The sequence below is a fragment of the Pipra filicauda genome, unplaced genomic scaffold (genome assembly GCF_003945595.2).
Source record: "Pipra filicauda isolate LSUMZ 115617 unplaced genomic scaffold, ASM394559v2 scaffold146_size1912638_pilon, whole genome shotgun sequence".
Lineage (NCBI taxonomy): Eukaryota > Metazoa > Chordata > Aves > Passeriformes > Pipridae > Pipra > Pipra filicauda.
This window is the reverse complement of record NW_024103951.1, coordinates 309,367-334,660: the sequence shown is the minus strand read 5'-3', so window position 1 is coordinate 334,660 and position 25,294 is coordinate 309,367. Positions and strand designations below refer to the sequence as shown.

Below are 25,294 nucleotides of genomic sequence, written 5' to 3'. Positions count from 1 at the left end.
TCAATGTAAGGGTATTGCTATGTTTATCCACTCATAAGCTTGCTCCTTTCCTTACTACCGGTGGCTGATAGAGAGGGTTTTGTTAATGTTTTTTTTTTCCGTTTTGTTACCTTAACAAAACTGTCCACATGTATTCTTTAGCCTTGATTCCTGCTGTTCAGAGAGCCTTCGTGTCCACAGACACAGTTCTGCTTCTCAGCCGGCATCCAGTGGCACAAGACCAGAATCAGTGGCAGAAAAGCAACCCCCCCCCAAATTCCCTTCTGCATGCCACACACTGCTTCTGTCAGACAGGGCGTTTTCTAGAACCCTGTTCCCATGGTGAACGCAGTTCATCTCTTCTGCTGTCCAGAGCTGACCGTGGGGGAGAGACCACCTGAGCGCTCTCAGATTCTGGTCTTGAGGCAAAGAGCAGCTGGGTTTTCGGAGCTTTCCCCAGAGTAACTTCTGCTGTCTGTGTGCACTTCAGCTCCAGGCTGATGCACCTTCAGGCTTGGGGGTGGGGTGGGGGGTGTGCTTAGTTTTGTTTTATTTGTTTTACATGTTTTATTTTGTTTTTTTCCTCTTCGCTGGCGCGATTTCAGCGGTGCCAATGGCAGTGCTCTGGTGCCGCACCCACAGCCGCTGTTCGGGGGCTGCCGCTGCACCCGCGGTGTCCCGCACCGAAGGCTGTCCCAGTGAGGACCGGCTGTGGCTCCGGGGGGCGAGGAAGAGGCGGCCCCGGGGGTGCTGCTGGCAAGCAGGTCCTTAAGCTGGGGGTTCGGGCGGCCCGGCCCCGCGGGCGCGGCGGAGCTCCGGGGCCGGGCGGGGCGCGGCTCCTCCCCGGGGCGGGGCCGGGCCGGGGCCAGCGGCGGCGGCGCGGGCGGCGGCGGAGCGGGGCCATGGTGAAGATCGGCGTCCAGCAGCCGCCGGCGGCGCTCAAGCCGGACAAGGAGAAGGAGAAGGCGGCGGGGGGCGATGGGGCGGCGGGCGCGGTGCTGCTGCCCCCGAGTGCCGTGAGTGGGGCGGGGCGGGGGGGAGCGGCGGCGTGTGTGGGGCTGGTGCGGAGAGGCACCGAGACGAGTGAGCGATCCAAGGGGGGGGGTTCGTGGGCAGACGGAGTTTGGAGAAGTGGGGAGCGGATGGGGCAGGGCAGCGGCGCCGCTGCCATCCTTGGGCGCCGGAGGGAATGGTCGGTGCGGACAGTGGCATCCGAACTCATCCCTCTGGGTGGTTTGGCCTCGAGGAATTATGTTTGGGATTGGTCATACGTGGGTGGCTTAGGGTTGGCATGGAGAAGAGGCAAGAGGGGCAAAGTGGATGGTGCTGGAGGATGATGAGAAGCAAGGGACTAAGAGCACACGCAGCCCCCTAGATGCTTTACAGATGGGAGTTGACATGGTGATGTTGAGCTGCTCTACTGGCTTCAGGTGGTGGATGACAGAGGGGAACAAGCACTCACTCATGCCTGTGGAGGCTGGGATCCTGACAGGCTCAAGGGGAATGAAGGTGCTGGGCATCCCTTGCAGGTGCAGAGCATGGCTGGGGCCTTGGGGTGGAGTTGTGTGAGTCCCGTCCAGACTGTGAGTCATGGGCAGGTGCTGTTGGGCAGGGCTGGACACATGCCAGGGGTGGTACAGCCAGTGCCCCTCGAAGACTGGAAGGTGAAATGGGCACTGTTATGTTTGGCTGGGAGTTGACTGTTTCTGGAGTCTCTTGTGGCAGAGAACCCCCAGCTTGGCAGCTCTGCTGCCAATGTGGACCCACGGGTAGATACCACACTGCACAGTGTGAAGGGTGTTGTCCTGAGACAGGCCTGACCCACAGCATAAAGTCTGCCTTGTTATGGTGCTTCCATTTCAGAGGAGGAGACTTAAATGGTGTTTCTGTATTCCTCATAAATGCCTCAGGATGTGTGTGCAGTTTGATCATTTATTGAACCCTACCATCTCCCTGACTCAAAAAATGATGGGGGAGCTGCAGTTCTGCTCTGTTCCTGCAGCAGTGCAGAGTGTCCCTCCTCATATGCCTCTCTGAGTGAGTGGGAATTACCAGTCCAGGAGAGCTGCTCTTCAGCAGGGGTTTCTGGAGACTGCTCAGTTCTGCAGAGAGTTCAGGGAATCACATCCTTATGATCTCTCATGTCACGCACAGATGTGCTCACAGCTCTGGCTGTGCTGTCAGGGTCTGAATGTGCTCAGCCCGTCGTGGTTGCATCTATTAATCTAGCACATAGGAGCTGTATAGAGACCCGTAATGGGGGAACGTGGCCAGCTGTGGTCTCCTAGTGATTTCCTGACTTTATGTTGCCTAATTATAAACCAAGGTTTATTCCTGCCTTTGATGTCCAGCCCTGGAAGTTGACTGTCACACTGGACTTCCAGCTCATTCTGCCATTAAACCATTTCTGCAGCTGGGAACTCAGTTCTTCTGCTGATCCTGCATGAGTTCAGGCAGGATTTGTCTTCTTCTCATGAGCACTGTGAGAAAAGGAGTTTAAAAAGGAATAAAATAAAATAAAAGGAACAGAAGCTTATTTCTATCATTAGTGCTGCCAGATCCCAACAATCAAAATTATTCTGATTCAGGTCCTGCCAGATGAATGAAATTGGCTTACATAGCAAATCACGAATTTTGGATTCTTTTTGTTGCCTTGGGCCTTTCTCTGACTCCTGGGAGTCATGGTGGTGTTCTTTTAAGCTCACATGAGCTACAAAAGAACTTAAAAACATGGATTTAGAACAAAGACTCTTCAGCAGTCTCTTAATTCCAGCAGACATGTATGAACATCAACATAAGGCCCATGAAATAAAGGCAGGAGTGGTTTGCAGTAAGTCAGTGCAGCATGAGTGTGTCCAGGGAGCAGCACATCCCCTGACATCAGGTGGCCTTTTCCTGGTGCCGTTTTTCAGGTTATGACACTGGATTCTTTGGTGTAGTTTGTACTTAGCTGGACTGAGGGGATGTTTATTAAACGCCCAACTTGTGGGGTTGGGTTTTCCATAGCCAGGCTTTCTTGCCATGCTCGCCCTCGTGCTGCCAATAAATTCTGTCTGTGTGTATCTCTAGCTGCCTTGCAGCAAAATGGCATTGGTGACATGCAAGCAAGATGCTCTGCATTCCTTTCCTCTTAACTTCAATCCCAGTGATTAGAACCAGAGCTGGGAAATGATTCGGGGGCAGCTTCCACAGCCCGTGAATTTTGGCAAGTGCTCCATGAATGCAAAGATGCAGCAGCAGGAAGATGTCTGTGATGCTGATGTGTCCTGAAAAGTGGTAGGTGAGGAGTCCTGACAGCAGGCTTGTATGTGCTGAGCCTTGTTTCTCCCCTGTGCAGCTCAGTTTGAATTGCAAAGAATATACAATTTAAGCTCTTGTCATAAAAATCTACATAATTTTGAAGCTGTTGCAACATTTTAAGGGCTTATAAAAGAAACAGTCTTCTTGTTACTATTAGTAGAGCTGCAGGGATGTAGCAGCCTTGAGCAGAAGGCAGTTTGAGGTTATGTAGCCAGTAAAATAACTTGTTGTGTTCATTGGAAAATTGTTTTTTCAGATGCAAAGTAGTATTCAGTGAGTTTTAATTGAACTCCAGATTTACAATCTGAAATGGAAATAAATACATACCCTGTGTCTTTAACTGCTCTTGGAAGTATGGTCCTAGCAATTGTGATGGATGTTGAAATCCACAGGAACCAAGTAAAACTGATGGCTGGAGCCTCTCCAGTCAGAATTTGGGTTGGGTTTGTTTTGGTTTTTTTTGGCTGATTTCTTGTGAACCCCTCTAGCACTAGCAAGTTATTCAGCAGAGACAGTGCAAGAGCCAGAGGAGAAGGGGTTTCATTAAAATCTGCTGCTTCACCAGGTGTAAATGATAGGTGTTGGAGGGAGGAGGCACCTCTCATCCCTCTCATCCCTCTCTCTGGGTGCTCAGCAGACACTGACTGCGGGCTCTGCCCAGCGCTCTGTGCTGCTGGCCCAGGGTGGATCCGACCTTATCTAACGCTGCAGCACCGGGATGGTTCAGTCAGTGGGAATCTGTGTGATCCAGAAACCTTTGGGGAGGGAAAGTAGAGAGCAAAACCTGTTGTCCTGCCTCTGGGAAGGGCTGTGCTGAGACAGCACGTGCAGCCGTGTTTGTCTCCAGCTTTCCAGCAGGATGAACGTCGAGGGCAGGACAGTGTCTGCTCAGCCCGTGGCTCAGGTCTGGCTGCTGGGAGAGAAGGGCTTTACAGGCGAAGCAGGAGACTGGGAGAGCTCTTTCCGTACCCACAGGCCTGGCAAACCTGCTGGAAACACCTTGGCAGTGGCTCATAGGCACACAGTGGTGTCTGCTGGGTGCGGCTGATGTTCTGCTCTTGGTTGGTTGCAATAATACCAGGCTTTGGTTTTATGCCTTTCATCCCATCCACACATTCCCAAAGACTTGACAAGACTCAGTGGTCTTTGGATCACACCCTTCCTGGTTGTATGGAAAAGTTTCCCACAAGGATCTTCTTGCTGCCTGGCACTGGATCCATCCAACCCTTCTGTCTCTCTGTGTGGTCTCTTTATAGGCTGCACCTCAGGATGACTGTCTGGTGGGTGTCTCAGCCTCCTGACTGCAGGGCCACCCTCCCTTGGGGGGCTGACGGCTGAGCTGCCCCAGCCTCCTCTTTGCTGCCAGCCCAGGGCTGCAGCAGCAGCTCCCACACTGAGTGAGGTTGCCCTGTTTAGTACAAATAGCAGGAGAAAGCCCTGAAATTCATGGGGAGCATTTTCCCTCTGGTGCCCAGGAACGTCTCTTCGCTGTGACTGCCACTGTGAAACTCCCCAGCAGGGAGCAGGTCTGCTGTGGATGTGGAGCTCTTAGCAGAGATAGGGTGTCTTGATGCTGGGGCTGTTGCTGTGTCCCTGCTCCCCTGCCTTTCCCAATGCTCTGGCGAGCACAGTGAGCTGGGACTGGTTTGCACCTGCCTGAGCAAGCCCAGGAGGATGAGTGCTTCATGGTGGCAGCAGATCGAAGCAGGGCAAGCAGCAGTGCCACTGCTGGCCTTCCCAGGGGTACCAGTGCATCTTGAACAGCGATGCTCCAGAGCTGGATTCCAGCCCAAGTGGCAGGTGGGGGAGCAGTGGCTCTTGCTGGGCACGTGAAGCAGAGTCACACCAGCTCGTGGAAGCTGTCGTGCCAATACAGTGCTGGGTTTTGTGAGCGACTTTCTTGCAGGATGCTGTGAGGTGGAAGACACATGGCAAGGGAAGGGGATGTGAGAAAAAGTCTTTTAAACGGGGATTTTCACAAAGCAAGCTGTAAATTCAGAGAGAAGGAGAAAAACCAGCTGGCAGCAATGTGGATGGATTAAGCTCATTGACATGTTTGCAGGCTTGAGTCCAGGCTTGATGTGCTTGAGCTGTGGGTGTTCTCACAATGTTAAGGGCTTGATTTAGGAGTCTGAATATGGCAGATCCTAATTTGAAGAAGCAGCCTCCTGTACCATAAGGTATTCCTGGCCTTTGCCCAACCTTCCTGTATCCATGTGGGCTGAAGTGATGACTTCTTTTTGTGTCCTTTATGGAGTCGTCAGCTTAAAAAGAAGCATTGTCATTGGTTCTTGGTTCTCTATGGTTTGGGGATGCCTTGGAAGCAGAGGGAAAAGGGAAAAAAAATGTCTCTGGATCTTACAGGATCTGCTGTAATGAAATACTAGACTTGAGTATCTTAACAGACTTTGGACATGAATATTTGATATTCCAGCTGAGCATGACAAAGGATCTGGCTAAAACTGGCAGAGGGATTGGGACAGAGAATGTCTATTCCGAGCAGAAATGTTATAAATGCAGTTGAATTTTGAAACATGGAGCTGTCTTTCACCAGAAAGATGTAGACTGAAGAACTGGAGACGGAGAAACTTGTAATGTCTGTCTAGAGGTGAGTGTTCTTCCAAAGCTGGGGGAGAGCCAAAGCCAGTGCAGCTTTGCAGGGAGGTGCTCTTTACATGGGAAGAACTTGTTGTGTTTACCCGCTTTTGGCCCAACATTGTTGTTTTTTTTTGTTTTGACAAAACACAGAAAACCAAGAAATACCTTTAAAAAGCAGCGCTCCAAAGGGTACCGATGAGCCAAAAGCAAGTACAAGACGTAAGCTTTGCTGCATACACTGCACGTGTCCCATCTGTAGGAAGGAGCCTGCCATGCTCAACTGACAGGAGCCCTGTGCTGTGCAGTGATAAGACAGTTCTGGTTTCACCCTGTTGTTGCACCTTGCTGCTCGCTGGCTGTCAGGGAAGAGGTGGCCTGGCAGGTGTGTGAGGCTGCTCAGAGCAGCTTAGCACTCTGGCCAGGTCTGGAGAGATGGAGTATCTAGGTAGGATGAGGTGTTTGTGCTACCAAATCTTTGCTCATTAACAGGTTTACAGGAGATGGAACAGGCATTTTCACTTCTGGACAGGTATTTTCTTCCCAAGTGGTGTGTGGGAGCCTAGGCATGTTTTGGGCTTTTTAATGCCAGTGTTGCCATTTGAAGGAGGACAATGTGAGGGTGTTGGGTTTTTTAACTCATCTCTCTGCACCTGATGCCCTACCTTTGAAGTCAGTTTGAACAACAAAGAGAAGGGTAAATTTGCCTCCTCTCTCTTGCTGTTGTTCAACTAGACACCATTTCTTTGTGGTGAATTTTTAAGCGTAGGATTGACTGTCAGAGTTTTCCTACGCTGTTGCTGGGAGAGATAATCACTGTCAGTGTTCTGAAAGGGAGCAGCGACTTCATTTTATGGTGTGACACTGTATAAGTCCTGATTTTCAGGGAAGAGGCAAATGCTGTAACCTGAAATGTGATTCCTTGTTAAGATGATTCAGCTTGCACTCCAGGAAACTCTGGACTCTGATCCCTCTGCTCAGAGTGAACAGTGCAGATTTGCGACTGTGATTCCCTCTCTTGTCTGAAGAACCAGCGGAAGGCAATACCTTGGCTGTTCCAGCTCATAAGCGTCTTGGGCATGGCTGTGCCCTCCTTTCTAACAGCCTTTTGGGAATCAGTCACGCCTAGAGGAAGAGTGTGGTGGGACAGTGATGGCTTAACTGGCCACAGCCACATCAGCAGTACTTAGCTTGCTCTTGGTAGGACCCAACGTGGCTGATTTGACCATCTCTGCCTGCCTGACTGTAGAAGCTCAGAAGTGGGTGCTGTAATTTTTTTTTGCCCCCCAAAACCTTCCAGACATGGAGCTCCTTGGGGGAAGCAGTGGTTAGAGCACAGTGGTGGTGTTCAAGGGAGTCCTGTGCCCAGCTGTTGCTCTGCTCTGGTGCTTCATCCAACGCCATTACTAATATTGAAAAACTGCAGGTGAAATCGTATGAAATCTTTTGATGTGTCTTTTCCTTGTCACGTTTTCTGCTTTCAAATGCATTGAGACAGCACCCAGTCCTTTGCATATCTTGCAAAATCAGCCTCCAGCTCTCTTGGCTTGTGCCCAGGGCTCCCTGGCTGGCATTTACAGGTTGGAACATGGGTTTGTTTAATGTAGAAGCAATTTTACAGTTTTAGTCTGGGAAAATGGGTAGTATGTCCTGCTGTCATGCCATGGGACAGCTCGTCCCTTTAGTGGGGCTGCTTCTTCCCAGGCCCCACATGAAGGTGGAAGCAAGACTGGTTTTTGTAGCAGCTTCTCTGCCCTTCACCTGGGAGGAGAAGGAAGACTTTAGCTGCACCAGGAAAAAACCTGAAAACTGTTGGCATTTCCTTACCTCAGTGTTCCTCAATATTTTTGGCATTTGTTAAAGGTCTTTTAAGGAGGCAGGTATCTGCCCACCTGAATATGTCTTTACCTTTGAATCCAGTCTCTAACTTCGCCAGCCTCTCGATTTAAGAGCTTCCCCTGTTCCCAGAGCAGCCACTCTGCTTCGCTCTTGCTTGAGCTGCCTTTTGTCTTTAATGGTTTTGAGACTCAGTGCCAAAGCTTAACCTCCATTCTCCTCCTAGAGAAAATTCCTGTTATTTTAATGTCACCTCCCACTTCAGGGGTGCAAAAAAAAGAAACCCAAACGACCCTGGCCTTCACATGGCTGTGCTTGCTCCTTCCCTCTTCCCAGGTGCTCCAGAGCCTTTAGCTGTGGTGTTGGAGCTGTTCTGTGGCAGGGACTGATTTTCCCCATCATCACAGTGAGTGGTACTGGATTTCTGGAAATCAGGCCATGTTTATCAGACTCTGTATTTTGGCAGTCAGGCTGTTAAATGCCCAGGTTGGGATGTTTATTTGCCACTTCATAACAGCTGTTTATTTTCTCTCTGCCTGCCTGTCTGTTCAGTGTGACACTCAGGGCTTTAGCCATGTGCCTGGTAAGAATAGCCTTATTTTTACAAGGGGCTTTGTTGGCTCTGTGAATGGTCTATATGGCTTTACTCCTGGGAAAGAGGAGAGGGAGGCTGGAATTATTCCAACTGGAAGTTGTTGTGCCTCTGCCAAAAAAAAAAAGTATGGAAATGAATTCCTCACCCCTGTGCAAAGAGGGAAGAGGAGCCCCTTAGTTCCAGAAAGGGATGGAAAAAGGAGAAGAGAGGGGCATTTATATCTCTCTTGCTGATGAGGGAGAAGGAAAATACGATTGCTGAGTGCTTAGGTCCCACATGCTAGGCTGCGTTTTTAACACCCTGCTGTCTTTGTCATATAGCAACAAAGCTGGGGGGTTTAATTAGCCAGTGGTTGGTTTTGATATTCTAATTTCCAGTGCTGCAAAGTGACTCCTGAGGCAGGTGGCTTTGTTGGTAGTCATGTGCTACGGTGTCATTTAAGGGTGTGATTAGATTCATTTATTGCAACCTTTTTGCCTTTGGCTGTGATAGTCTCTTAATTACAGGTTTGGTTTAGGTTTTTTTTGCTTCCAGGCATCTTTTGAGTCCAAAAGCCATGAGTTGTATTCTCCGTGGAAGGCCTGCACAGGCACTGCTCAAATACTGTATGCAGGGACTTTGGTTGCCTTGGAAACTGTGTGCCATATATATATGTGTGTGTGTGTGTGTGTATTTCTCTCTGTCCATGCATGAACATGTTGTTTCCTTTTCTGACCTAGAGCACCAGAAATGCTCCTCAGCCTGGAAGGACTCTTTCTTCCAGGTATAGGATCCTTCAGAGGCCTCTCTTAGCTAGTGCAGAGCATTGACCCCTGTGGCTCTACCAGGGCATTGGCACAGGCACTCCTTCCTTCTTGGTGTCACCTGGTATTTCTCCTCACTTTGCTCCCTCTCCTCTCTCCAAGCATAACTGCTCTTGAGGACAGGACTCACTTTTTGTTCATCTGGCAAAAGAACCTTCTTTGGAGTGTTGGAGGTGCTTTGGTGGATGCCAGGATGAACTGCCTTTGCTGTCATGCTTCCTCTCTCTCTCTATTCATTTCCCTCATCTCGTCCTTTGTCTGCCTTTTCCCTGTGTGTAGTCCCTCACATTCCATCTCCAGAGTGATCGCTTGGCAAGGACTCCAGTCTGGAACCCTGGTTGGCCATCCCAGATTGCTCTGGCCATCCCTGAGGACTCTTCACCACTGAGTCCCCATGTGTCGGAGTTCTTAAGTATGGGAGTAGTTGTTTCTGGATTTCTTTACCCTACGATTCATCCCACCAAGTCTCCAGTGCTTTTTATGGAGCAGAGTAGTGGCAGTAAGCACCTGCAGGTAGTAGGGATGCTGCCTGTGGAGTAGGTGGATGAGAAGGCTTTGCTTTGTGTGGAGGAAGAGCAGTCTGTGTTGGTGCAGAGACAGGAGTCACTCTCCCAAGAAGTGACACTCCAAGCCAAACCAGCACATGGGAGGAGAGGTCAGTGCATTCCAGCTTATGCCAACTGTGGCAGCACTGCAGTTGGCTGTGGGGTTTTTCCATTTGAAGTCAGTGGAGGTGCCATTATTGCAAGTCCCTACATTTTGTGAAGCGGTAACTGATTTTGCTGTGAATATGGGACTTAATGTGCTGGAGTTACAGACCTTGAACTGATTTTTTTCTTTTACCAGAGTCCATATTGGCCTTTGGTTACCAGAAATGAGAAAAACAGCACGTTAAGTTAGATTTTCTGATGTGAGTATCTCAAGTTTTGAGCCTGCATCCTTTGAGGGAGCCGTGGCAGTGTCTGTAGTTATGTCAGTACATCTAACACTGAGAGCTCAGGCTGCTGCTTCCTTGAGACCAGCAACATCCCAGAGAGGGATGACATACTTTGCTGCCTTTCAGAGAGCATCCTCTCCAAACCACATCCCTTTGCATCGCATTGCTCTGCGTTGCCTTTCTCTCCTCATTTGTCAGTCATCAAAATCACATCTACTATTTTTAGTCACCCCATGCTTCTTTTCGTGTTGGGGATGTATATTTAAGGCACTTGTCCCTGTTTGTCAGGCCCTGCGACACCTAAAATGAAAGATTTCAAACCTGTGTTTTTCAGAAATGCGGGAAAAATGGTGTGTGGAGGACTCGGAGCTGTTTCCAAAGCTGAAGAAAAAGGCCAAGAGCTGAGCCCATCTCTGCTGAGGTGGGGTGTGACTTGGGAGGCATCAAGGCATGACATGACACCTCTAATTTTCTCACTTCTGTTTTCTTCAGCAAGGGTGATAAAGGAGCAATAGAGTGACATTTCTATTTTTACAACCTTCTACTGTACGAATAACAAATATCAAAGGCCACGCCTTCCCGGGTATGGTTCTTGCCACCAGCTCCTGCTGGCGGTGTGTGTCCAAAGGCTCGGTGCCATGAGGCCGGGAGGGTTTGCTCGGCAGGAGGTGCCCTCAGCAGTGCCTGGCAGCTTGTTGGTGGTTTCCCTTCTCTGACTCACTGGGCCCTTTGAACTTGATTTCCTTACCTTGGACCAGACATTGTGCCTGTATAGCACAGCCAGGCTTCTGTCCCCCACCCCCTTGTAGGAGAGATGTTCCACAGCCATTCAGTGCCAAATAGGGGTGACAGGACACTGGACATTTTCATCATGTCCTGAGAAAGACCTGAAATTCTGAAGAAAATCCGCAAAGACTGAATTAGTACTTTTCCCCCCCTCAGGCTACTTTCAAGCCTTTTCTACCGAGTGGTCTGTATCATCACTCCATCCTCTGCCATCTGGGTATCTGCTACCTGTGCTCTGTCCCTGCAAGCCAGCAGGGCACTGAGTCGTGGTGAAGAGCCTGTTTTATCCAGGGGAAGGAATTCCTTTTTATACTCCAGTACCCTGTCTGCTGCCAGGCACGGAGTTGAGTGTCTGAACGCAATCATGCCTGCAAACTGGAACCAAGTCAGCGTGTCTGGTTGCTCAGGCATCTGTGTGCAGCTGCCTCTGTCTCTTCCCAGTGGGATGAAGTATTAGCAGGACAATGCATGGCAAAAAACCAAGATGTGGACCCACATCCTTGAGAGGTGGGTGCTTTCCCCCATTGCCTATGTGGAGGAAGAGCGAGCTGGTTGCACAGAGGAAGGTACTCTGCCCTCTGCCTCTTCCAGTTTCTCCACTGGAAAGGGAGCTGGCCCAGCCCTTTCTGTAGGGTCAGCAAAGTGGCAGCTTCCACTGCCTGTGCTATCAGTGAAGCATGTGGTGGTACCAAGAAAAAGGGACCAAAGAAAGGATCATTGTATGGAGTGGCAGCATTTTCCTTCCCTGAAGTGAAGAGTGGGTTACTGCAGAGCTGTGCATCCTCCCCATGTACACATCTCTAGTGTCAGGTCTGTGGACATTGTGCCACTGCTGTTGCTTTTCCAGCTGCTCATTCATGGGGAAGCAAATGAATGTTTGTCTTCTGCACAGCCCAGAGAGGGGAGGGAGGGCCTAATGTTGATTTTTGTGTAAAAAATGCCCATCTGTTGTGATGTTGTGTTTAAAACTATGAAAAGAGGAAAGCCCATTTGCCCAACTGAAATACTCGTCCCTGCTTCTGCCCAGGGATGGTTTTGACCTCAACCTTTCCCATTCCTCTTGGCCAAAAAAACCCCAGGCTTGATGAAGGCAGAAAATCAGTAGAATGGTTTGTTGCAAGCAGTGTGTCTGGTTAATGAATTATTCTGGAATATTGTTAAACGTCTGGTGAACATACAGCATTTCTATGTGTTAGTATTTTGATCTGCTCTTCAGGAAAACCCTGCTCCGAATCTGACTGTTTTCCCCCACCACCAGAATTCATGGAGTCTGTCACTGCTGCCAGATCCTCCAGGTCTGCCGTGTGGCACGACTGCGGTGCACGGTTTGGTTTGCTGGCTAGTCCTGGGGGTCTTTCTGCCAGAGATGACATTCCTGCAGCTTGCTTCTGGGACCACCTGCTTCTCTTTATGATAAGGTTGGCTTAGGGGAAAAAACTGCTCCCTTGCTGGGATGCCAGGCATTCCTACAGCAAAAACTGATGGAAATCAGCTGTGATGTTTTGTAAAATACCCACATTTCCACTGCAGGGAGCAGCGATCCCATGGGAAGCAGGTGCGTTGTGGCATGAGTAGGGCAGCAGCCTGTGGAAGAAGCTTCTTGGATTTTTCCAGCCTGGTGGAGATTTATTATCCTGGGTGAAGTGCTGTTAAAGCAGGTTGTGCGCTGGCTGTCAGCACGGAGAACGCCTCCAGCCTGGAGCAGAGGCACAGACTAACATAGCTGCTTTTAAATTGTAATTTACTTGTATTGACAAAGGCTGGTGGCCTTTTCATCTGCTGGGCTGGGGAATAGAGATGCATACTTTAGTGAGGGTTTTCCAGATGATTTTTGTGCAGTATTTTGCAGGACTGTGGTTAACTGTTCCTCTTGGCCTGGCTGGCAATATTTTTAACCTCGCTGCCTTAATTTCTGCTCCATCAGGATGCTTGCTGTTGTTTTTTTTCTTTCCTCCCTCAGAATTTGAATTTTTGTTTGAGATTTTTTTTCCCCCAAGTGTTTAGTAACTTCTCCCAGGGCAAAGCTCTGCTTTGCTTCTCCCACCTTCTCTCAAAACACAAAGCTTGGGCATTTTTCCTAAAGCCAGAAATGTTTTGTATGGAGCAGAACTCATCTCCTTTGGCAGTGAGAGAAGGGATGTGTCTGTGACTTTGGTTGTGCAAAGAACAAAGAGCTACTCTAGCAAATAGTAAATCATGGAAGACTTATTCTCCCCCTCCCTACCATTCTTCAAACACAGCTTTTCCTTTTAGTGGGAGTATTTTTTTCCCCTTTGAGTTGCCGTGCCCTCATGAACCTTCTCTCCAAGCCCTCCATGGAGTTAGCACTTGCAGCTCACTGAGGAAGGGAGCAGTGAGCCAGTGATCACAACAACCTGGCACCTTTTGGATATGGTTCACTTGCAGACATTAAACATTTTCTCAACCTTGCTTCAGTGTCAGTAGCAGGAGATCTCATTCCTCTTCATCCCCACTGTCTGCACTCTTTCTCTGATGACAAGTGTCTAGGAGAGCTGTTTTTGTGAAACACTTGACATCTAGCATGACTTTTGTGTCCTAGCAGTTCATGTCAGAGAGCCTTTAAACTTCCTCTAGTAATGTGATTTTTTGGTTTCTTTTATTCTGTTCTTTGTGGCTTGTCACAGTTGCTGCCCCTTGTCTGCAGAAGGAGAGAAAGGGAAAGATTGGAAGTAAACTTAAAATATGATATTTTTCAGCTTGCTTATCCCTTTATTTGCTGAAGGAGCAGCAGCAAACTAATTACATTGGTTCTTCAGTGTAGAGAGCTGGCAGTGAGCAGAAGAGATGTGGGTCTTTCAACGGGTGGGACGAAGGAGAAATAAAGACAGATTAATTTCTTCTGGAGGTGTGCTGGAGTTGTAGCTACCTTAGAGCAATTTGGTCTTTGCAGTTACCAGTCTGAATGTGGCTAGGGAAAAAAAAGTCGTGCTGGCTGGAAGTGCAGCAGGTAGCAGAGGGGCTCCAGGATCCTAACTCTGCCCCTGTTTTATGCCTTGATGGAGGCAGGGGAGGGAGGGAATCCCTACCTGGCAGGGTCCCCATGAGAGCCTCAGTGGTGCTGGTGTGACCTGGTTTTGGGGCAGGAATGATGCCTCCAAGGCTGGGACTGAACTGCTGTTCTCACAAGGGCTGCTCCAAGATAGGGAAAGGGGAAAAAGGTGTTTGCTGCCAGCTCTGCTAGGCAGAGCTGGTCTGATGCCACCAGAGGGTGGCAGGGACCCAGGGACATCTCCCCTTGGGGCTTCAGCACCTGCACCACCCACAGGGTTTTGGTCGTGGTACCCTGGAGAAACATCTCTTCCTTTAAGAAGTGATGGATCTTAGAGAGACTGTTACTCACTGTTAAATCTGTTGTTCACTGTTCCTCCTGTTCATACCGGTCTCTGACTAGCCATGGAGGGAGTGTCTTTCCAGTCAGACATGTCTGTGAACTGCACAGAGGGAGTTAATCTGCAAGAGCCCTCTCTGGTGCCTCTCTCCCCTTCCTGCCTGCTCAGCTGAGGGCAGCTTTCTGTGTGGAAACTGGGGCATCTCTGAACCAACTTCTTTCATCTGCTTCTGAAAGGCCTTACATCCTCCTGCTTAACATTTTGAAGGGCTATTTTGGTAGTAAAAACAAGAGCATCATAGGTTGGGGTGAGTGGTCTCCCAGGAAGTAACCCTGCCTTTGCAAGGCCCTCTTTTTTCAGGGCTGTAACAAGGTGAGCTGGCTACTGTCTGTATGGATTGGGCTACACTCTATAAAGGACAGATATGTTTTATTTTGATGTTTTGTCCATGTTCCTGGAAGGTGTGCTGGAATGTGCTTGAAAATGAAGTTGAGATCAGCACATCTAGTTGTGTCGGCTCACCCCAGCAGGGCCAGGAGGTACCTCTCTGGGACCAGTAACTTCCACCCCAAAAATTTCCACTGAGAAATTCTGCCAAAAGTGGCAGCATTTCAACAAAAATTTTTGAGTATAAATACATAAATGCTGTTACATTCAGTAGCCAGGAACTCTTAGTTCCCGATTTTCTTTTTTTTTTGTTTTGTTTTGTTAATCTTTATCACCCACTGAAACAAAGCTTGGCTTTGTTCTGAGCAGTCAGTGGGGAGCAGAGTATACATGTATGTGTGTATGTGCTCACACAGATATGTTTATATATAGATATATATATAGATATATATACCAGGAGTGGGGGGGCACAATGCACAAGTGTTTTGCTGTTGCCAGATGTGAAGTTGTTTTGCCAGATGCTGCCTTTCTTCATTGCACGCCACAACCCCATGTGTGGCCTTTGCATTAAAGACAGTTGGTTTTCTGCCCCCTTGCAGCAGCAGGTGACAGTGCTGTGGTTTTTCCTGGCAGGAGGAGCCGGCTCCAGCCGTGCAGGGCCGGAGGTCATCGCTCAGCGGGGTGTGTTACCTGACCATGGGCCTCCTCGTGCTGCTACTGGGGCTGGTCTTTGCGTCGATGTACGTGTACAGATACTTCTTCATCACCCAGGTAGGAGAGAGTTGGGAAGGGCTTTTGGCTCATCAGACGAGCTGCTCCAGCCTTTGGAAGACGTGGTGCTGGGTTTTTTTGTCTTGCACAGACAAGACATTTCTAAGGTGGTAGGCTCAGGCTCGCCTTCATCCCCACTGCCAGGAAGGGCAGTCTGAAAGATTTCAAAAATCCTCTTCTTCCCCTCCCTTTTGGCTTTGTTTTGCCCCTTTTGTTTTTTAACTCCATAAAACTATGCTACCAGTTCTACCTTTTAAACCTAGTCACTGCTGTCAGGGGCAGGCGGCCTGAAAGCATGGCTTGTTGTGAGAGGAGAGCAAGCCTGGAGAGAGCAAGGGGAGAGTACAGGCAAAGGAACAGCTTTTTGCAGTAGGCTCTGTAGGCTTTAGCACAGCAAAACTCTGTAGGTGTAACAAAAATAGGTGCTGCTATTAATAAAGCAAGCAGAGAAGTAAAAAGTAAGTGGGAAATGGTACAGAACATGAGCACTCAACCTCCATTAAATTCAGCACCTTTTCTGCCCCATAGTCTTTGCAAAGCCTGGCTTGCTTGAGGTGCTGGGCTGGCAGCATTGTGGTGGGTCAGAATAGAGGGAATGAGACAGGGCAGAGCTGCTTTTTAGGGAGGAAACTGCTGAGCTGTGGCTTGCTGAGAGCGTAGCCAAGAAACCCCAAAGCACTGATTTGCACTGAAGCCCTTGTTCTGCTGTGGAGTGGCTGTTAGAGAATGAGTTCTCCCAGGACCGCTGCTGCCTTCATCTCTGTAGCCAGCACTTATCCTCTTAGCAATGTAGTCTTTTTATATACTCCTTTCTCCATAAATTTCCTCGCTGTCAAATTAATTAGCAGTCTTTGTCTCAAGACTCATCAGCACTTTATTGCCTGTTCCTATTTATACCTGATCTGGAAGCCCTGTGGCAGCTGTAGGGCTGCTCTGCCCTGGCACACACTGCTGTGTCACTGTGATCACACCTATTGGAGGGCTTTTGGTGCGGCCACTTCCTTATGAGAAGAAGCTCTGGCACTCAGGGAAAGTTATCAGCCCAGTTATAGACAGCACTCAGTCCATCCCCCAGTCAATAACCCACCTTGGGCCGTGCTGCATGGCTCTGAGGGACACCCACCAGTCTGCTTGGGGCCACCTGCTGTCACCCCAACTGCCTGTCTGGGATAACAAGTGGCAGCTTTTATCCAGTCACAATGGGAAAGCCCATTCAGCATGGTCAGAGAGGCTTTGGAGACCAAGGCAACAAGGCCTTCATGTCTCAGTCTCTCATGGCTGCTGTTGTCCCTGTGATCCTCATGTTCTACCTTGATCACTCACCCTGCATTAGCTTTCTTGCCCATACCTTGTGCTTCTGGAGAATCATAGAATGGTTTGGGTTGGAAGGAACCTTAAAGATCATCTAGTTCCAACTGCAGTGTCAAGGGCAGGAACACGTTTCACTAGACCAGGTTGCTCAAAGAGCAGCAGCTCCTGTTTTGCTGTGAGGCAAAGCCACTTTGTTTTGCTGCATTTGCCACATCCAAGTTACAAGTGCCTTTAGAAATTATGCTCTGCTCCCCCCCAGCCTTTTATGCCTTCTGTAGAAAAATGCAGTTACTGGAAGCCATGGCTATGGAGGGACACGAACAGTCTGTTTAGGAAATTTCAGAACCTGCAGGCTGTCAGTTTGCCTTTCTGAATTACTCCTTGTGAAATCCCAGAGGCAATTCTTTATTCCTTTTGGACCTGGCTAGCATGAAGTGAGACGTGGTCATGTCACAAGGGTGTTTTGCACTGTCCTGATCGAGGACGTTTTCTGGTAAAAAGACTGATCTTGGAATACCTTCAAGCATCTGTTTTACCCGGAGTGTTTTACCCAGGAGGGATGCGTTTCTTCCCGTGTTTGCTGTATCTGGGTGTGGGATGTGGCAGTGTTGTACCCCTGCCCGGGTCTTGTCCCCGCAGCTGCCCCGTGAGAGCGTGTTCCACTGCGGTGTCCTCTACGAAGACTCGCTGTACTCGCCGTTCAAAGGGCAGCTGGAACTGCACGAAGATGTCAAGATTTACATCGAGGACAACTACGAGCAAATCAATGTCCCAGTGCCCCAGTTTGGAGGGAGTGACCCTGCGGATATCATCCATGATTTCCAGAGAGTAAGGAGATCTTGGGGCCCTTGGGAGCATAGCATGGGGCTGAGCTGGGTGCACCAGCACTGTGGTCGTGGACTGGTGCTGTCACTGTTGTCACATAGGTATATGGTTTTCTTATTAATGAGCTGCCCTCCTACCCAAGGCCCTCTCTGTGTTTTTCCAACCTGTTTGACTTGTTCGGTAGGGAGGTCCTTAGACAGGTTTGTTTAAAGCAGTTTCCTGTCTTCCCTGAACTCCCTCTTTTCACCCATTTTCACAGCCGTATTTCATTGCGAAGGGCTCAATTCCTTAACTTCTGTGCTTGGAACGCAGGGTCTGACAGCTTACCATGACATCACGCTGGATAAATGCTACGTCATCGAGCTGAACACCACGATCGTGATGCCTCCTCGCAACCTGTGGGAGCTGCTGGTCAACGTGAAGGTACAGCTGCAGTCCTGCTTGTTATGCATGCTTTCCTTGAGTTGGCTCGTGGGTGCCAGCTGGAAGCTCATGGGAAATCAAAACTGCTGTATCTGAGGAAGTTAGCCTTGGCCCTGACAGAACTGAGTCTGCACGTAGAGTGAAGGCTTCAGCACGTTTAGCTGAAGTACTGATTTTGCAGACAGCACAGTAACACTGGCACGGTGATCAACCTGACCGGGGAGACACAGAGAAGCTGTTAGATTCCTTCACTGTGGTGTTCACTGATTGTAGAAATCAAGGGAAAAAAAGAAAAAATTTCCTCCTGTCACTCCTGCCATGGTTACCACTGTGGTTTGCCAATTGCAGATCTCTCTGTCCTCTGGGGAGTAACAGCTTTCCCCCCTTTTGGGGGGGATTCTGTGCTGCTCTCCCTGCTGTGCTGAAGCACCCGATGTGGGCTCATGCAGTTGTGCTCACAACCAGCACTAAGCGGGTTTAGTACCAGTGGTTTTGTTCAGTTCATAAGCTTATGCTGCCATTGCAGTGACTGAAAGCAGCTGTCTTAAAATGGAGTACTCCTTAATCTTAACAGCAGGAAGAAAGCACAGGATTTTTCAGAGTTTAGGAGGTACATAAATGTTTCAGTCTTCCTGCAGGTAAAGCGAGGCACTGAGCCTGGGTCTTTTATCCATTCTGTGAGGGTCTGTTTAAAAGAAAGGGAAAGAAACTAAATGGAACCGTTACTCTTTCTTAAATTCCCTTCGCTCACTTGCTGCTATATGTGGTGTAATGAACTCCGGAGCTCAGAGTCAAACGGTTATGCCTGGAGAGATGCCTGATCTCCAGTCCTTGTCAAACTCCCAGTTTGTTTCCTAGCAGTCCTCAGTTTCATGCACTGTGACCATCTGGCAAATGTGCTGGAAACCCCGCTGGGGTACAACACACATTTACCGACAGCTCACTCCAAACCTGTCACAGCTTCTGACCATGGCAGGTGACCAATCCCTGGGGCAGAGGGAAATGGAAAAGGCAGGATTACACAAGATGACAGAAAAACCCCCCAGAGATTTGGAATGCTGCTCACATCCTAAAATAACAGATATAAACTCACAGTCAATGAAAATGATGCATGATCATTGAATTTAAAAAGAGGATAACAAATAAAATGTTCTTATGTGCTTGAAGAGCCCAAAGCAGGTGTGGGTTTAAATAACTTCCTGATTATTGATATTGGCAGGTATCCAGTCTGTCTGTGGAGGTTTTAACATGCACCTTAGAGACATTGTTTTAAAGTGTTTAGGTTGCTGTTGAGCTCAGAAAACATTTTTCACCATGAGGACAGTGAAGTAGTAGAACAGGTTGCCCAGGGAGGTTATGCTGCCTCCTTGAAATCCTTGAAGGTTTTCAGGACCAGATGGGATAAAGCCCTCAGGTCCCTACCCAGCTAAATCATCCTGTAAGCCTGTGATCTTCATGGCCACAGGTGGGGCCTAGCAGAGGGGTCGAATTCCCTCCTGCTGCAGGGCCCTTCATGACCTTTATGACTTGCCCTGCTGCTCAGAAGTGCTCCTCTTTGGACTCTGGATGAGCTGTGTTGGTCCTTGGACTTGGAGACTTTAGCTTTCTCTGCATCTCTGAATCCGGTCAAGTCCCTAATGAAATAAGACTACTTTCAGATGAAACGTTAGTTTTGGAGCTTCTCAGTACTGCAGTCCTGTGTCTGGGGCCAAACCTCAGTCCAGAAATAATACGGGTAGTTTCCTCCAGCAGACTGGGGCAGCACAGGGGGTTGGTGCCTGTCCTTTGCCCTTTCCTCCCTGGGCAGCCTCATGCCAGGGTGCCCCTCTGCAGTGTGGCTGCCATATGCCCTGTGCCTGCTCTGCAGTCCCTGCTGTGTATGGGAATAGCTGTGCCAGACCTCACTCAGACCCTAATGTATGCATTCCCAGGCCTCTTCTGTCTGATTTTATGCCTGTAAATGGCAGCTCTGCTGCTTCTTGCAGGCTTTATTCTGTACAGGTGTGACAGTTCAGTGAACAGGCCTGATCAGTGTCTGAGATAAAAGGATGGAGGGATGCTCCCCCTGTGCAGCAGCAGGAAGTTGGAGGTGACCCAGTTAAATGATGGATGATGCATACCCTTTGCAGAACACAGGATGCTCAGAGCTTTAGCTTTCTTAAAATTCTTGGCAGGGAATTGAAGGTATCATCCTTGTTGCACAAGGGGAAGTGATGATTCCCACCTCACCTGCCACAGCTATTTCAGTCCAAAACAGTGAAGAAAATGGATCGTGTGCATGTGTCTGTCTCTCTGAGCCCTCTTGCTGGGTCATGGATATGGCAAATCCTGTACCCCAGCCCTGGCTGTTTCATGACAGCTCATGCCACTAACTGCACGTATCGCATGGCCTCTCCTGCCTCCTCCCCCTGAGAATCAATAATTGAATTTCTTGCAGAACTGTTGTGTTAGTGTAGTACAAACTTCCACTAATAGTCTAATCCTGCAGTGTTAGGGGACAGCTTTATCGATCCACGAGGCTGTGCCAGCCCAGCAGCACAACACCAAGTTCAGATAGTGTGTTTCCAGTTTCTCTGTGGAAATAACCCCTCCTGGGGTGGAATCTGAAGAGTTTGTATTTGAAATGGTGTTGCTGTTCCTTGTTTCTCATCTTGATTATACTTATATTGGCCTCAGGTCTGACAATTGTTTTATTTCTTTGACTTTCTTAAGCACAAGGGACCAGAAGTGAGTCTTTGCTTCATGGCCTACTTACCATCTAGTCTGCTCCCAAGTGCCCCCCAGCCCAAGCAGCACTGGTAACGCAACTGTTTGTTGCCACAGTGATGCAACAAATGCCCTGAGAACCTGGGAATCAGTGTGCAGGGAGTCTCTAGTGCTGAAAGAGGTGGCCTCTGTCCCTGGGGTGTTCCCAGGTACCCCATTTTTCCATCCCCCCGTGGCTTTCTGCTGTGTCCCCCCCACCAGGCACCCCAGTCATCACCCTGGTCTTCATAGTGACCTCCACCTCAACAGCAGAGACGTCGCTGTCCCAGATGTTCCTGTGGCAATGGAAGTATGCTGAGAGCTCGCTTTCCCTCTAAATGTGGTGCCTGTGGCCCATCTCTCCCTATTCCTGTGTGCAGGAAGGGCAGGACATCATTGTGGCTGTGCTGAATGGACCAGGGAGGAGGCAGAAATGTTGGAATCTGAGCAAGGCTGGTGGTTTTGGGTTTTACCCTTTGAAGTAAATGGAAAATGCCCATTTCAGTGGAGTTCCTGGCAATTTGGTTGGGCTTTGATCCCTCTCCAGATGGGTTTGTTGTACTCTCAGAGTTTCAATGTTGTGCATCCTGCTTTAAAATTTGGGTTAGTTTATAACAGGGTTGATCCTACATTGACTTAATCCCCTACATGAACATTCCATTTTTGGACCTAATCTGTTTTATGTGCCCTGTGCACTGAACAGTTCACTGCACAGACAGGGAAACATGTTAACTGGCCCCAGTAAAGAGGAGTTTGAGCCTTCCAGCAGTGAATTTTCTGCAGTTTGATTGCCCTTGGCGCTCTGCGCGAAACGGTTGCGTTCGATGAGGAGACTGTGGCAGTGTTTGTGCTTTATCCTGGTGGAAACTGTGTCATTTCAGAAAGGGACGTACCTGCCTCAGACATACATCATCCAGGAGGAGATGATTGCCACCGAGCACATCAGTGACATGGAGCAGCTCGGCTCCTTCATCTACCGCCTGTGCAGCGGCAAGGAGACCTACCGGCTGAAGCGGCGGAGCGTGCGGAAACGTGAGAGCCTTGCCTTCTCCTCACTCAGCTTTTCCCCCCCGTCACGATCATATTTTGGCTGGTTTAGCCATGCTGACCTCTTCATGGCAAGAAGGGGGGTCTCTCTGTGGGTGTAAGCTTTTGAAGTGTTTCTCATCCAGTTCGTCTAAACCCAAATCTGGGATGACGCTGCTGTGGGTGGTGCTGACTGCTGTGTTTCTCTTGCCTGTCAGCCTGGTAGAGACACTGGGAGAATGGTTGCAGGAGCCAGCAATTCATTTATATGTGGACTCCTGGGGCTGAACTAATAGTGGTGCTGTTGGGAACCATTTGGGAAATTTCCCTAATGGAGGTTCCCACTTCATGGCAGCTATTTGGAGCAGATTAGATCTGCAAATTGCCTTTAATTAATTGCTAATAATATGGAAAACATTATGAAGAGGGAGCACTGGACTGTGTTAAAATGATTTTATGGAAATCAGCAATATGGATCTTATATACAAATGGTAATATTGCTGCAAAAAGCTCCTTAATATCAGTACTTGTGTTTATTTGTTTTTAGATACTGGTGTAAAGGCTCACCTGAAAAATGAACCTATAGTCAGTGTGGATTTGGATCTCTGGGGAAGCTGCAGGGTGCAGAAGTCACCATGGCTATAGTTCATGGTGCTTTCCCAGCGGGAGCTGCTCTGATGTGCAGGAGCTGCTGGAACACTGACTGTTGGTCTCATGGAGCCCTGGCACAGTCCTGGTTGTCATCAGGGCACCACTGGGTTTGCTATAAGAGTGGAGTAGCTGCGTGGCAGAGCTGCCCAGAGTTGAGGTTCTGCAGTTTAAGGGCATGGGGAAGTACTGCTTGCTTTCCATAGGGGCTGAGGCCATAGCAGGATCAGTGTGTGCAGGGATATAAACAACCAGAGGGGAAGTGACTATATTTTAAGCCCTCCTTGGCTGCATTCAGGGCTGTGCTCTGTACCAGCCTGTGGCTTCTGCTGGTTTCTTCAGGCTTTCTGGTCTCTGATATAACACTGAGATGCTGTCAGCTGAAACCAGCTGTTTCCAGCCCATGGCAGCTCTTAATACAGGACTATGGCCCAGAGAACATGGTTATTCTTGCTAAGACCAGATAATGTTGCTTTCCATATGGGCTGTGTTTTTCCTGCCTTTCAGTGTTCATCAGTTTTATCCCATCTGCTTTCCTTCCCCTCCTTGTTTCAGTTCCTAGAGATTATCATCTGTTGAATCTCCTCTCTCCTCTCTTTAAATCACTTCTAGGTATCAATCGACGTGAGGCTGGAAACTGCCATCATATTCGTCACTTTGAAAACACTTTTGTGGTCGAAACTGTTATCTGCCAAAAGTCATGAAGCCACTCTCCAGATGTAACCTTCCGTGGCTTTGCTTGCACACACATGCTCTCAGCCCCCTCTTTAGACATGGTAATCTGGCTACTTTTTATACTGCCCTTTGGCTTGTGCAGCTCTAACCTCTTGGGTCCACTGGGTCTTCTCTCCCTGCTACCTACCTGAGACATTTGCTGGGCTTAAATTTACACAGTGGTCAAAGATAGCCTAGGAGTAGATGCAGTTTTTTTCCGCACACCACAGGATGGGAATCTCTTTTAGGGGCAGATTTGGGTAGAAGGGATGGCTGAGAAATAGGAGCACTGGAAATAGGTGACTTTTTTCTGCCTCAGCAGTTTCAGGCTGGAATAGTGCTCTGAGGCTGCCTTGGCACCAGGACAGGGGGTGTATGAACAGGGAGGATTACCACTTTGATACTGATGTAATAACCTAAAATCTGTAACCAGATGCACTTAGGAAAAGAATAGTTGTGATGCTACAGAAGCAATTTGGAAAGCTCAGCAGAGCTTTCCAAACCATGCTGTGGTGGTCCCAGCTTGCTGTGTGCTGTCCCCTCAAAGACCAGATTTTCACACATTGAAAACCACTGCTATGTGTTGTTTTTGTGACTGGCTCCTGCACTCACCTGTCACCACATCTCCTCCTGAACGTGGCTAAGTGTGACCCACTGAGCAATGCAAGGTGTCCTGAAGGGTTTGGCAGGAGCAAGGCCAGTGAGGAGGGCTGGGACTGACACAAATGACACAGCATGCCCCACTGTCCAGCCACAAAGCAGAGGGTGAAGTGCAAGACTCTGTAGCCCTTTCTCCAACACACAGTTGCAGCTGCTGTGGGTCCTGGGCAGATCTGCTGTCACTTTGCCTGAGCAAATAGAGGTGTATCTTTTGATGCAAAGTGCCAAAGCCCCACTGATGTGCCATCTATAGGCTGTGGCTGCAGGTGGAGCCCCGTCTGTCCTGGCCAGCTCTGTGTGCTTGAGAGGGTGAGCTGTGTTCACACGGGTCTGTCTTCCTGCATTGTCGAGATCCCATCTGTGTGTGGATGGGCTGCCATGCCCACATACGAAGCGTCAGCAGCAGAACTGGGAGTTACTGGCAAGTGGAGAAGCAGATTTTTTGAATCTTTTTTTTTTAACAGTGTGTCTTCTTGTATAACTCTTCTGATGAAAGCTGTTTTGATAGTAATTACTATAATCCAGCTGTATATCACATTATCTGCGGGCACCATTGTAATACAGATATTGATACAAGGCTAGATTCAGCTGATCAATATACTGCAGAAAAAGTGTGTGAACAAAACTGCATTTCTATTGATCATCAGACAGAAGAATTACAGAGTAATTAAATATTCTTCCCTCTCTTCCATAAATGTAGTTAAAACTAATTAGGTTCTTGAAATGCAGGCAGTTTTTTGGCTTGAAAGAATGGGGTGAGTTTCAACTTGGCACATTCTTGTTAATTGGTTTCCAGCAAATCTGGACTTGTTCACCATCTGTTAAAATGAGCTTGTTGTTTTAGAAGAGGAAGGATAAAGTGAATGCAAGTACAATCATTAACTCAGCAGAACCAAAAAAAAAGTGAATATACTTTAAACTTTTAAGTAGTAAATTATGTGAGTTAATTGTGTGAAAACAAAACAGGATCTCAGAATGGTCATGCAGTGCAATAGGAATTAGTATATCCTTAGAGGCTGAGAATTTATTTTTTTATATAAACATGAAGTTTTAAGTAGTAGAGGATGACACATTGGTTTCATTCTGCTTTAAGCTTGATGTAAAATGAAGAATTACGTGCACTTCATGCAGGTTGGTAAGAAAGGTTTCCCACTGCCAGAGGGGTGTTTACTTCTCTAGCATTGTGTTTTTCCAGTGATAACTTGCTGTTTGCCCCAGCCTTTAATTGCCAAGAAGATGACAAGAAGTGGGTCAGAAAATTGGTTCACTTAACGGAAGTGCTGCAAACTGGTAAATTTAAGCTCTGCGTTTCTCTTCATTTCTAGAAACCTAAGCCTGCACTCAGGTGAGCATACAGACCTTTTTCCCCTTCCTTCTGATTCTGCATGATTTAACTGGTCATTGAATATGCTAACTCTGTGCAACCCCCCAGCTGTAAGGGCAAACCTCAGTTCTTTAAGGTGAACTCATGTGGTCACTGTTTCATACGATGAGAATGCAGTTGTCTAGAAAGAAAACATAAGATGCTTTGTATATTTTGTCTGGTAGGACTCTTACTTCTTAGGAAAAACCCGTGGGATAATAAAATCTTTTACCTCTGATA

The 25,294-nt window shown here is 48.4% G+C and overlaps 1 protein-coding gene across 1 annotated transcript; it reads left to right on the top strand.

The window, feature by feature from the left end:
- Positions 1 to 866: 866 nt before the first annotated feature.
- ITM2C (integral membrane protein 2C) lies at positions 867 to 25,294 on the top strand. The gene is made up of 6 exons (XM_027729319.2): positions 867 to 995; positions 15,202 to 15,339; positions 17,290 to 17,478; positions 17,788 to 17,898; positions 21,525 to 21,675; positions 22,930 to 25,294. Exons 1-6 carry the CDS (start codon positions 882 to 884, stop codon positions 23,019 to 23,021), a joined length of 795 nt encoding a protein of 264 aa, XP_027585120.1. The 5' UTR covers positions 867 to 881; the 3' UTR covers positions 23,022 to 25,294.